Below are 12898 nucleotides of genomic sequence, written 5' to 3'. Positions count from 1 at the left end.
AGATCCAGTCTGTCGGATTTGTTCAACGCGTCATTTAAATGACCAACTTAACGTTACACTGATTGCCTACAGTACTTTAGACACATAGAAATCTACAAAGGACAAGGTCCCACCAAAGACCAACATTATTCATTATTATTAGAGCATTATCATAACTACAATATTTCCAATTTGAGTGTCATTTGTGGAAAAAAAATACAGGAATATTTTCCCCATCTGTTTGTTTGATGTTAGCCGCTGCTAACCGACCCGCTAACGAACGACAAACCGTATTTTACTTTACCTCAGGATAAATCCATCAGACAGTACGTCAGTCCTCATAGACTCCTAGTCTTCAGCGTGTACATGGTGTCGGTAACGGACAGAAACGGCCCGGTAAACGTCTCCTGAAAACCCTCCGTCTCTCGGTGCAGCAAAACGCGTACAGCAGCCGCGGCGTTAATGCGCATGCGCGAAAGCCGCCTGGGAACTCGCGCGGTGTAACTGTTCAGTGCATTCGCGTGCTGCCATCTAGCGTTTAGAGCGGAGAGCTTGATTTACAATTATTTCCGGTGGGTTTTTGGTTATACGTCATCATAAAATTAATTTAGGATAATGAATTCACTGATAATCGTGTATATAGTATGTGTTTTATGTATTATACATGGGCGGATGTGGTAAAGGGGAATTGTTTTAAACATGTCGTTGCAGCCCCAGACCTGTAGGTGGCAGCGTGAGCGCTGTTTGTTTCTATTGTCTCCTGCAGAAGAAAAAAGCTCTCATGTGTATCTCATGTCTGCTGTTCAGAACTGAGCCATGGAAAGAAAACACATGTCCGCATTATCTATTTATCAGACGTTATCAGGAGGAGCAACATCTAAAGTGCAGGTAAAAAGGCTGCATTTGAGAAATTGTCATTTTTTTGCGTGGTTGAAAGCTTCTTACGCGGGAACATAAACCTCATGTCAGTGAAAAGTTGTTAAACCAGGCACATCAATATTGATTTCTAATATAATGAAAACACACTGAATATAGAATATATTGCAGAAACATTGTGCAAAACCTCTCTAACAAAAACGTATTCGAGTACCATTTAAATACCACTGTATATAACTATGATTAAATGGTATACAATATGACAAAAAAAACTAAATCTTCTAACTGTGTCTGCAAGGGAGTGTAAAAGTTTAGAGAAAAACTGTATAAAAATGTTAAAATAAGTTTATACTAGCTAACTAACAGAATGATTTGAATAAAATAGATTCAATTTGATTTAAAATGCATTAAATTAATAAATAATACATTTAACGTAAAGTATAATATTGATTAGAAAAACAATAAGTAGAAGCATAGAAACTAAACATTTTCTAAATAATATTTTATGCATATTTATAATATAAAATTTTCACCCTATAAATGTGGTCTTTATGCACAGAAATATATTGCTGCCTTTTAAATGTTAGTATGTGGGGCCTTTGCACTAGAATAATCACATTTGGGGTCAAAATATAAGATTGAAAACCCTTGAATTAGAAAAATACCATGATATTACCAGCATGTTATTTATTACCACCATTTTATTTTTGTTGTAAGTGCTGTAAAATTTAATAGCATGACTTCTGTTTTGCAGGCTAAGGCACCAGCAGCAAAGAAAATCAAAAAGGAGAATGGCATCCAATTAAACAAGAAATCAAATAAAAAGAAAAGAATGAAACCTCTGAAATCCCGCATGAGGCCCAGCAGCTCTGAGAAATCACGAGGCGTAAGTGTCTAACTGTACAGCGACAGATGCAGGAGCATCAGTGGAGATCTGAAGCTCACGATGTTCTGTTTTTTCCAGGACAAGGACGGTGAGACAGATGACGCTGAAGGATCTGACAGCCCAGCTCTTGACGCACTCCTGACGGATCTGGCGAAGGTCAACAACAGCAGAGAGAGAGCTAACAGACTGTTCCAGTGGCTGATTCACCCAGTCCAAGACAAAAGCTTCCTCAGGTTTGAGACCACACACACACACACACACGTTTATTGCTCAATTGAATTAGTTTCATAATTGATGAACTTTGCTAAATTAATACTGTTGTTGACTTTAAGTCAAGTCAAGTCAAGTCACCTTAATTTATATTGCGCTTTTAACAATATGGATTTACAGTGATAATAGGACATTAGTTGAATAATGACACTGTTGTCTTCTGTAAAGCTGCTAAATTGACGTTGAAATTGACGTTGTTTCATAATTGTTGAATTCTGTGACATCAATACTGTTATTTTCTTGTTTATTACTGTGAAGCTAATCTGTATTGTATAAAGTACTGTAGAAATAAATGACTTGAAACACAAAAGTATAAACATTATAAACTCAGTACTATAATGCAAAAACTCGTTCCCTGTACCGTATGGCAATAATAAAAATCATCCTGTCCAGACTTAATAATAAAAAAGCTTATTACAACAAATACTGCCATATTGATTAAAGTTTATTAATATTTTATATAAATAAATTTTTTTTGCGTGTGTTTAAGACAGAGCTAACGATTGTCCCATGATTCTGAATAGATAGACAACATAACGTAATTTAGTAGAGATTCTGACAAAATGTTAATTGCTGCAGTCTATTAATAGAAAAACATTTAAATAATTTGTATTAAAAAAACTTGTTTTGAGGAAATGATTCAATGACTCACTCATAAAGACTTCACTTCATTTATGAACGAATCTCTTGAACGAATGATTCAATGACAAATAACATTTTTAACACTTGTCGCCACCTACTGGTGTAACGATGTAATTGATGCAATCTTTATTTGAAGCCTCAAGTTACTTTCAGAAGGTGATTTACTTTACGTGTCCGTAGGCATCAGTGTTTATATCCAAACTATAACTTTTATCCCAGTAGTTATTAATTAATTTGAATTATTGTAACAGAAATAATGATACTGTGACTGTGTGAAGCTGTTTCATACCGATACATGACAACTGCCCTCTCTGGATCAGAACACAGATCTGAATGTCCACTGTGATCGGACTTGTCGAAGGTTTAGTAGACAGAGCTGAATCGTTGTCATTTAGGAATGAGATCGCGTGGCTTTTTGACTCGAGATCATGATCTTTTAACAGTTAATCACGCAGCTCTAAATTGCAGTCAACTACTTTTTTCATGAAAATGATATTCAATGTTTCTTTTGATATTGGTATTGGAATATGATCATTTTTCTTAAGCAGTTTGCATTAGATTGGCCTAGTAAGTCATCCAGAAAGGTTACTAGAAGTTGCTTTGGATCAGAGATGTCTTGTTTTGTCTACATTTATAGAGATAACTGGGAGAAGAAACCAATGCTGATCCAACGGCAGAATCCAGATTATTATAAAGGACTCTTTTCTACTGCCGAGTTTGACCAGATCTTAAGAAACGTAAGCAATTTTTGTTCTTTGATTCAGAGGGAATCGGTATATCTAAAGCCGCCGTCAGATATAATATTCAGTGTTTTGCTCAGGATGATGTGCAGTATGGAGTGAACCTGGACGTGACGAGTTACACAAATAGCAAAAGAGAGACACACAATCCTCCAGGAAGAGCGTTGCCGTACACGGTGTGGGATTTCTACGAGGTACAGATCATGAACATTTCCCTTATACACTAAAACTGATGTGTTGTATGATTACTGGTATTACATTTTGGCTTTGATCATATATATTTATATATATGTGTGTGTGACCCTGGACCAAAAAACCAGTCACATGGGTCACAATTTTGAAATTGAGATTCATACATCATATGAAAGCTGAATAAATAAGCTTTCCATTGATGTGTGGTTTGTTATGATAGGACAATATTTGGAAAAAAATCTAAACATTGAGAAAATCTCCTTTAAAGTTGTTAATTTATGTTTACGATTGTGCAGCATTCACTCACAAAAATAAATGTTTTATATATTTACGGTAGCAAATTTACAAAATATCTTCATGGAACATGATCTTTACTTAATATCCTAATGATTTTTGGCATAAAAGAAAAATCAATAATTTTGACCCATACAATGTATTGTTGGCTATTGCCACAAATATACCCGTGCGACATGTGACTGGTTTTGTGATCCAGGGTCATATATATATATATGTGTGTGTGTGTGTATATATAACACCAATAGTGGAGGCAATATAATGTAAAAGATGCAAAGGTGATAATATTCTGTTGTGCAAACACTAACAAAATTAGTAGGGCTGTCTTAACAATATACATAACACTTCTGTAAGGCCTCAGTTTTGATTTGACTGTGAAAGTGTGAAGTTTATTGACAGATGTTGTTTGCTGTGTGTTGTCAGAGCGGCTGCTCTCTCAGGATGCTCAATCCTCAAGCGTTTTCCTCCACTGTGTGGCAAGTGCTCTCCATTCTTCAGGAGAAGTTTGGTAGTATGGCAGGCGCAAACATGTACGTGACGATGCATAAACTTTATTCATAAATATTAGATTCTTCACTGTCAGTTATCATTTACCTGTGATATGTTTTTCAGGTATCTAACACCACCGGGGACGCAGGGCTTTGCTCCTCACTATGACGATATAGAGGCTTTCGTTGTTCAGCTCGAGGGCAAAAAGCACTGGAGAGTGTACAACCCTCGGTGAGTGATCAGTTATGCGTTAAAGAGGCCATGTTATGCCCTCTTGATTTTGTTTTTAGGTCTACTAAAATAGGTTTTCATGCTTTAATGTTTAAAAAACATATTTTTTCCCATATTCTCCATTGTTGCAGCTCCTCTCTTCCCAGTCTGTCAGTAACGCTCTGTTTAGTTCCTGTCTCTATGAAGCTCCTCCTTCTGAAAAGCACACTGTGCTCTGATTGGTCGGCTGGATCAGTGTGTTGTGATTGGTCAAGCGTTTTGAGTGTGTTTGGGAAATGTCCCGCCCCTTACCATAACCGCCAGTTTCAACACACTACTAACTAACTCAACCAGACCCCGCCCCTTTATTCTGCGTATGGATTATTTAAATGAGGAATATTGTGACGTGTTCGATCCCAGAAGAAACTCAAGACTACAATGGAGGCGTTTCAGGAGTTCAGAAACACTGACACTGACATAGAGAAGAACTCCCGCTGGAGGGACTTTGTGCTCGAACTGCAACATTAAACACACTAAAGAAAGATGAACATGGGGAAAAAGCATAATAGGACTGTAACATATTAACTAGTAGCTCTTCTGTTTTCCCTCAGTTCTGAAGATGAAGTGTTGCCGCTGGTGTCCAGTCGTAAGTACATAGCTGGTCATATTAACTAACCTGATAAAAACACGTATTTGATTATTGTCTGTTGCATTTCTCCTCAAGCTAATTTCAGCCAGAAGGAGATCGGGCGGCCCATCATGGACGTGGTGTTGGAAGCTGGGGATCTGCTGTATTTTCCCCGCGGCTTCATTCATCAGGGTGACTGTCTGCCCGACGTTCACTCTCTGCACATCACCGTCTCCTCCTACCAGAGGAACAGCTGGGGAGATCTGCTCCTGAAGGTACAAGCCTTTACTTCTGCTCCTGTGCCGTGAATCATTAATGAACTTCAACTGTCAAAACATCTTCACACCAAAATCTAAAGGAAATGAACCTATTTTAGGGCCATTAAAGGGATAGTTCACCCAAAAATGAAAATTCTCTTATTATTTACTCACATTAAACTTGAAAATCCTAGTATTTTTCTCACACACACCCTGGGCTTTACATTAACACCCGCCAACCCATTTAAATGCGGGTGTATTTCAGGAGTGGCGTGTAATGCAGAGTCTCCTACTAGCCACTTTCACTGGTTGAATTTGATATATAATACATACATTTTTCAATTTTAGTATTTTAAAAAGGCATCTGAAATGATAAACTAAGTGCAATGTAGTCATTTGCTTTGGATTAATATTGTTGGTGTTACAGGGCTTGAATTATGCTCATAATTTTACTCATTCCTGCAGATTTTGTGCTCAAAACCCAAAGTGCGTGAACATAAAGCCTCCTCTCAGTACTAAATTCAGTTTGTTTTTGCTGATTATTGCGCTTCATCAGTCAAAAACACACAAAATAATGTCAAAATGCCGGTCTTGGCGAGTATTCACGTGTAAACAGTCAGTTGTGTTTTAAGTAAACGTAAACAGTTGAGAAAGAAAACGCATGTGTAACCGTATAATGGATCCGTGCGTCAGGTCTTAAAGTGACAGCAGCCTAATATACTGTAGTGCTGGGCGGTTTACCGGTTCATACCGAATACCGGTGTTTATTTTTGTTACGATATGAATTTTTAATATACCGCAATACCGGTGTATGTCGCTTTAATCGGAACGCGGCGCTGCGCGACACAGTCTCACCCCTCATTTACAACACACGTCTGCGGCGCATTACGGCTGCGACAAGGTTTTATTCCGTCCTCCACGCGGTGCGTCAAAATAGACTAGGCGCCTATATTTAGCGAAGCGGCGCGGAGAGCCGCTTCTGGGAAGCTTCGATCTGAAACACAAGCATTGACTAGAATGGGCACGAGACGTGTGGGGGTGAGAGTGTCTTTTTTCTCGCGGTGCGCGTGTTTTTATACTGTATTAACGTATCTGAAGTGAACTGACGGTCTTTAGAAAAGTTTCTTTGTTATTACGATTGAATCTTTCTTTATCTTTCCTGATAAAGCAGTGTTTATGAGCGTTGCTGCTTTGTGTACAGCCGTTACCGGGGAAACCACTGTTTCTGCCGCTCCTAAAGCGCGTCCTGCTGGCACCTCTTTGTAAACAGCCTTGCAAACCTGTATTATTAATATTAGTGTGGATTTTTTCTATAATATTCACTCATGACAATAAAATAGGGCATTATAAGTAAATCTACTGCAGTATTTCCTCTCTCACTCAGTAGAAAATGTGGTTAACACCCATCATGCTTGAAAAAAAAAAAAAAAACCGGTAAAAACCGTGAAACCGGTATAATTTAGAAAAAAACCGTGATGTTGATTTTTGGTCAAACCGCCCAGCACTAATATACTGGCTGCCAAATATAATGATAAAAAATAATGATAATATAGCTATATGGCAGTTTTTCCCCATGGTATCAATGTCAAAATTGTGGCCAGTGAAAATGCTAAGTGGCTAGTAACTTTGGAAATCCAGTAATAAGCAAAAAGTTCATATGGCTTCAGAAGACATTGATTCATCCACTGGGGTCGTATAAATTACCATCATGATTGCTGTGTGTGTTTTTCAAACATCACCATTCATTTGCATTATATGGACTCACAGAGATGGATTATTTTCCTAAAAATCTTTGTTTGCTGCTTTATTTCTTTAGATTTTTGGTGTGAAATGTGTTCTAGATATGTATTATGTAAAACTCAGACCCAGATTCACTCAATGATACTGTCACTTCGGTGAATATATTTGATTTGCAGTTGATGCCAGCAGCTCTGGAGATCGCGATGGAAGATGATGTTGAGTTCAGGAAGGGGCTGCCGCTCGATTACCTTCAGTTCATGGGAGTTCAGAACTCAGAGAAGGTACTTGTATTCAGACTCCATTAATATACAAGCTCAGATTCCTATATCTATATCGACACTGAAATGACTCGTGCATGTGAACAGGAAGACCCACGAAGAGACAAATTCATTGCACACGTTCAGGGCCTGATGAAGAAACTGATAGAGTTTGCACCAGTTGATGCTGCTGTAGATCAGAAAGCCAAAGACTTTCTGCACGACTGCCTTCCACCTCTGCTGAACTCTGGTGAGTCTTTCACGTGACGTCACAGCCTGACAGGAACGCCCACCTGAGGGGCGAAACACGCCAGTCATTTTACCAGGTTTTTACCTAATGTAAAGTGATAATGTAGGAATATAGTGATATTAAAAGACCAATTTCAGTATACACCTTATTGATGATGCGTATTATGTTCATGCATGCAGATAAACACAGAATATAAATGCAACTCGCAGTTTCTCATTAAGCATTTAGTGCTTTGCATTCATATTCTGGACATTGCACAGTACAGGTCAAAAGTTTGGAAACATTACTATTTTTAATGTTTTTGAAAGAAGTTTCTTCTGCTCATCAAGCCTGCATTTATTTGATCAAAAATACAGAAAAAAATGTAATATTGTGATATATTATTACAATTTAAAATAATTGGTTTTCAATTTATTATACTTTAAATTATCATTTATTTCTGTGATCAAAGCTGAATTTTCAGGATCATTACTCCAGTTAAAAATAGAAATCTTTTGTAACAACAATATACACTAATGGTCAGTGATTTTTTTTTCTTTATTTTTTTTAAATAAATCAATACTTTTATTCAGCAAGGATGTGTTAAATTGATAAAAAGTGATAGTAAAGAAGATTTATATTATTAGAAAATATTTTTTTATTTTGAATAAATGCAGTTCTTTTTAACATTTTATTCATCAAATATATCAGGCAGCAGAACTGTTTCCAACACTCATAATAAATCAGAATATTAGAATGATTTCTAAAGGATCATGTGATAGACTGATGTCACATGTCACTCTGAAGACTGGAGTAATGATCCTGAAAATTCAGCAGGAATAAATTATGTTTTAAAGTATATTCAAATAGAAAACTATTATTTTAAGTTGTAATAATATTTCACAATATTACTGGTTTTACTGTATTTTTGATCAAATAAACGCAGCCTTGATAAATATTAGAGACTTCTTTCAAAAATATAAAAAAACGTAATGTTTCCAAACTTTTGACCTGTACTGTACATAGTATGCATCATCAATAAGGTGTATGCGGAATTTGATCTTTTAATATCACTGTTTTAATTTAAGGCACATTAAGTGTTTTTCACATTAAGCTTTTAAGACGATCTTGCTGTTTTTAGTGATTGACACACTGCAGCAAGGGCTGCATATCAATCTCAAGTGCCCAAATCTTGCATTTTTTGTCCACATACTTTTGTTATTCTTCTTTTAAAAGGTGATCTAAATATTAGTGGTTTGAAATAGATGGAAAATTAGTTCTATGGATGTTTTGTGCTCCAGTCAAGTGACTGAAAACTATCAGTTACATGAAAACTAAAGGTGAAATGTGTAAATTTATTTGCTTTAAAATATCTCTTTTGAATGGTCAGATATACAGACGTCAGTCTCAACCAATTCTTTGAGTTTCAGAAAATATATGTTTGCAAATTCTGTTTTTAAAGAAATTAGACATCTGAAAACAAGTAGTTGTGTTGAATCAGATATTGCAATAATTTAAGCTCTTGTGTTTGATACTGTCCGTTTAATAAAATGCATTTGTGTGTTTTGTAGAGGAGAAGGCCGGCAGTGTGTACGGGGCTCCTGCTCGATGGGGAGACGGTGAGGCCCTTAATGTCTCTATTGAACTCAAGGGCCAAACCAAAATCAGACTGATGCGGGCCGGAGCGGCAAGGTACCTCATCCAGAACATTCTTTTCATGTAACACTTCTCAATCTACAGAGCAAAAGACATTATATTTCACTTTCCTTTAAGGTGCATAAAGTGAGTCTGATTTGAACGTGATGAGAGAACTCGAAATAATATAACTCCAGATGGATGTTCAGATAAAGATACACATTTGTTTAGTTGTTTTGTTTGTGATAAATGTGACCCTGGATCACAAAACCAGTCACAAGTCACACTGGTATATTTGTGGCAATAGCCAACAATACATTGTATGGGTGAAAATTATAGATTTCTCTTTTATGCCAAAAATCATTAGGATATTAAGTAAAGATCATGTTCCATGAAGATATTTTGTTAATTTCCTACCGTAAATATATAAAACATTTATTTTTGTGAGTGAATGCTGCACAATCATGAACATAAATGCACAACTTTAAAGGAGATTTTCTCAATGTTTCGATTTTTTTGTACCCTCAGATTCCAGATTTTTAATAGTTGTATCTCAGCCACATATTGTCCTATCATAACAAACCACACATCAATGGAAAGCTTATTTATTCAGCTTTTAGATGATGTATAAATCTCAAAATCAAAAAATGTACCCATGTGACTGGTTTTGTGGTCCAGGGTCACAAAAGGTATGTGCCGTGTGTTAGAATAAAAAAAAAACTTGTCTTCATAGGTTGTGCAGTGATGGAGACACTGTGCGTCTGTATTACACTACTGAGAACTCTAGAGTCTATCATAAAGAAGAACCCAAGAACATTGAGATGAAAGCAGAGGTAAACCTGCACTCTTGTCTCTAATGACTGTAGCTTTTACTTTTATTAAGCATTTGACTGATCGTGTGTTTTAACAGCACATAGATGCCATGGAGTTTCTGATTCATTCATATCCCAAGTTTGTTCCCGTGGCCAGTTTACCATGCGAGACAGCGGAGGCTAAGGTACCGTGTGGATTTCATGGACTTCAGCCCTATATGACCTGTTGAAATTGCACGTATGTGTTTATGCACATGTGTTATTCTGTGTTTGAAATGAATCTCGTTTTGCAGATGTCTCTGGCCGAGCTGCTCTTCGAGAAGGGAATGATCCACACAGCCGAACCTTTGACCACTGAATAAAAATATTAGTTGTTGGCCAAAGAAAACGAGGGTTCTGCATCATATGCTTGTCATCTGTTTAAATGGCAATGTTTTTTAACTAAAATGATCCAATGTGTATAAAACATCTATTGAAAGCAAACCAGAGTATTTTTGAGGTTTCTTTTCTTTGTACCAGCTCTGTGGTAAATGTGTGTGTGTATGTGTATATATATGTATGTGTGTGTGTGTGTGTGTGTGTGTGTGTGTGTGTATGTATGTGTATATATGTGTGTGTATGTATATATATAAATATATATATACATACAATAACCCTACAAGTTTGATTAAACTATCAAAATATGAGGAAAATATTTTTTTTAATATGGAGGAACAACAAAACACTAAACTTGGTAAGGGTATTTAGCTGACGTTATTTGGCTTAATACAGCTCGGCCTGTCCGCACAATTTGTCATGTTTTATTGCGTTATCACAAATAAAACAATCGACTCCAAGCACAAGTATGCAATTTGCTTACAAAATCTTTGTAGGGTGTAGACCTCAATTTTCCTAGGCCGGGTATCACTTTTGGCCACTACTTTTTAATATGTTATTTACATAATAGCTGAAGTTATATGAACACTTATATTTAATCAGTGTTTGCTATTCATTGCCAAGGCCATTCATAAACTTTGGGAAAACAAACATTTCTGTAAAGTTGCTAAAACAGCATTAAAACAGTTAAATATTAGTGTCTTCTAGCAAATTATGTTATTGCATGAAAAAAGATGTCATTGCTAATTATATTTGGCCATATTATCTTAATAGACCCAGTAAAGCATATATATAATTATATGTTTTTATTTTTAAGTCAACACAGATGATGCAACAAAAACACCAAATCATAATTGTATCTGATGTTTAATTATGTTATGATTGTGATGTGGAGCAAGAGTTTGGACTAATTAAATTCCAATGTGGTCGAAACTGACATCACTCGTCGTGTAAATAAAAACTACAAGGCATTACAGAACTAAATGCAACATTTATTGCACCAACATGCTTGCAATCAGAGACACGGTGGCTGAACAGACAATATACACATTCTGGACAGAGGGTCCAATAAATATCCCAGCAGGAGTCACTTCCAGGTGTGCTCCTCGCCCGGCTTCAGTTCCCTGAAACCACAGTTACAGATTCAGAAATCATTCATTAGCAAAGACACACTATGCTTTTAAAACATCTTTATAAGATATCATACGACCTGCTGTATAAAGCACTCTTGTTCCTGAATGCTGTGAGTTTCTGATCATTTCGTCGGTCCAGATAAACCCCGATGACGAAACCCAGAGGGACCAGAATATTGACCCAGTGCTCACGAATCGCTGCTGCGAAGTTCACCATGATGCCTGCGATTCAAGACAGGAGACAAATTTATGATAAAATTGAATGATTTCACTTCACCTCTAATGGACATTAGTGTGCGCACACTTGCACAGCTGGCTAAATGTATGTTTCTCATCATCTTGAAAACATTTTGAACTAAAGGCTTCTGCATTGGTTATATTTAACATAAATAAATAATAAAAATGTATATGTAGATGTGTCTTTTGACTGGTAATGTAGTCAATAATGTGGACTACATTACATATGTCTATATTCAATTTAATTATATGTAATGTGTTTGTGTGTGTGTATATATATATGAAGAGTTCAGATGCCTTTAAGTGCCATCTGAAATTTTCTTCTAGAATGATCATTTTTATCAAGCTTGTATATTCAAGTTCAGCAATTTCACTTAATGTCAATGAAAATTACCTATTAATTGTCATTTAAGTGAAATTACTGAACTTAAATATACGAGCTTGATAAAAATGATCATTCTAGAAGAAAATTTCAGAGGGCACTTAGAGGCTTTTGCATCTGAACTCTTCATATATACTGTATGTCAGTCATGTGGAGTGAAAGACATTGAAAAACAGTCATTCTGCAGTATTCATTGATCTGCCTGTCTGCAAAACTCGGTCTCACCTCATTAATATCCACTGATTTAGATTAAACAAATGAAAATCATCACATTATCAATGTTTGTGTTGATGTGAAGGTGACCGTACTGGGCCCGCGTCTGCTACTGTCCTCACAGAAATACGACATTTTAATGTCATTACTTCTGCAGAAAACTCGTACAAACGTTTACTTAACTTTAATATTCACAAACAAATATAAAAACCAGTCCATTAACTAAATATATAGCCTATGAATTTAAAGTAATTTACCTTTCGTTAGTTTCCTAGCACAGCAGCATTAGCAGAGAGGGTTAGAGGGCTTTGGACTGTACCAACTAACATCATGTCAGTTTGAAGGGAGGTGGTATAATTTTCCTTTCCTCTACTAATCGTTTCTGTTGTAAAATGCACATTTAAAATCATGATTTTATATAT

At 36.2% G+C, this 12898-nt stretch overlaps 3 protein-coding genes across 4 annotated transcripts in view; 1 reads left to right on the top strand and 2 right to left on the bottom strand.

Annotated features, from left to right (window-relative positions):
- Nucleotides 1–517, bottom strand: part of extl3 (exostosin-like glycosyltransferase 3) — a 32429-nt gene extending 31912 nt beyond the window's left edge. Inside the window, exon 1 of one of the 2 annotated variants that reach the window (XM_081378066.1) lies at nt 284–517. The gene's annotated coding sequence lies outside the window, so the exon portion shown is untranslated. The remainder of the gene's footprint in view (nt 1–283) is intronic. The other variant, XM_081378067.1, reaches the window with a different exon arrangement.
- Nucleotides 518–544: 27 nt separating this feature from the next.
- Nucleotides 545–10758, top strand: riox1 (ribosomal oxygenase 1). The gene is made up of 15 exons (XM_081378337.1): nt 545–867; nt 1610–1741; nt 1820–1974; nt 3291–3390; nt 3474–3587; nt 4303–4409; nt 4492–4599; nt 5190–5224; nt 5303–5481; nt 7380–7484; nt 7569–7710; nt 9261–9381; nt 10058–10157; nt 10235–10321; nt 10430–10758. Exons 1-15 carry the CDS (start codon nt 796–798, stop codon nt 10496–10498), a joined length of 1626 nt encoding a protein of 541 aa, XP_081234463.1. The 5' UTR covers nt 545–795; the 3' UTR covers nt 10499–10758.
- Nucleotides 10759–11482: 724 nt separating this feature from the next.
- ndufb1 (NADH:ubiquinone oxidoreductase subunit B1) lies at nt 11483–12815 on the bottom strand. The gene is made up of 3 exons (XM_081378619.1): nt 12734–12815; nt 11722–11866; nt 11483–11635 (listed from the first exon to the last, which is right to left on the bottom strand). Exons 2-3 carry the CDS (start codon nt 11859–11861, stop codon nt 11599–11601), a joined length of 177 nt encoding a protein of 58 aa, XP_081234745.1. The 5' UTR covers nt 11862–11866; nt 12734–12815; the 3' UTR covers nt 11483–11598.
- Nucleotides 12816–12898: the final 83 nt, after the last annotated feature.

Source organism: Scardinius erythrophthalmus, assembly GCF_964197995.2.
Source record: "Scardinius erythrophthalmus genome assembly, chromosome: 11".
Lineage (NCBI taxonomy): Eukaryota > Metazoa > Chordata > Actinopteri > Cypriniformes > Leuciscidae > Scardinius > Scardinius erythrophthalmus.
The sequence above is the reverse complement of the archived record's forward strand: the minus strand, read 5'-3'. Positions and strand labels throughout refer to the sequence as shown.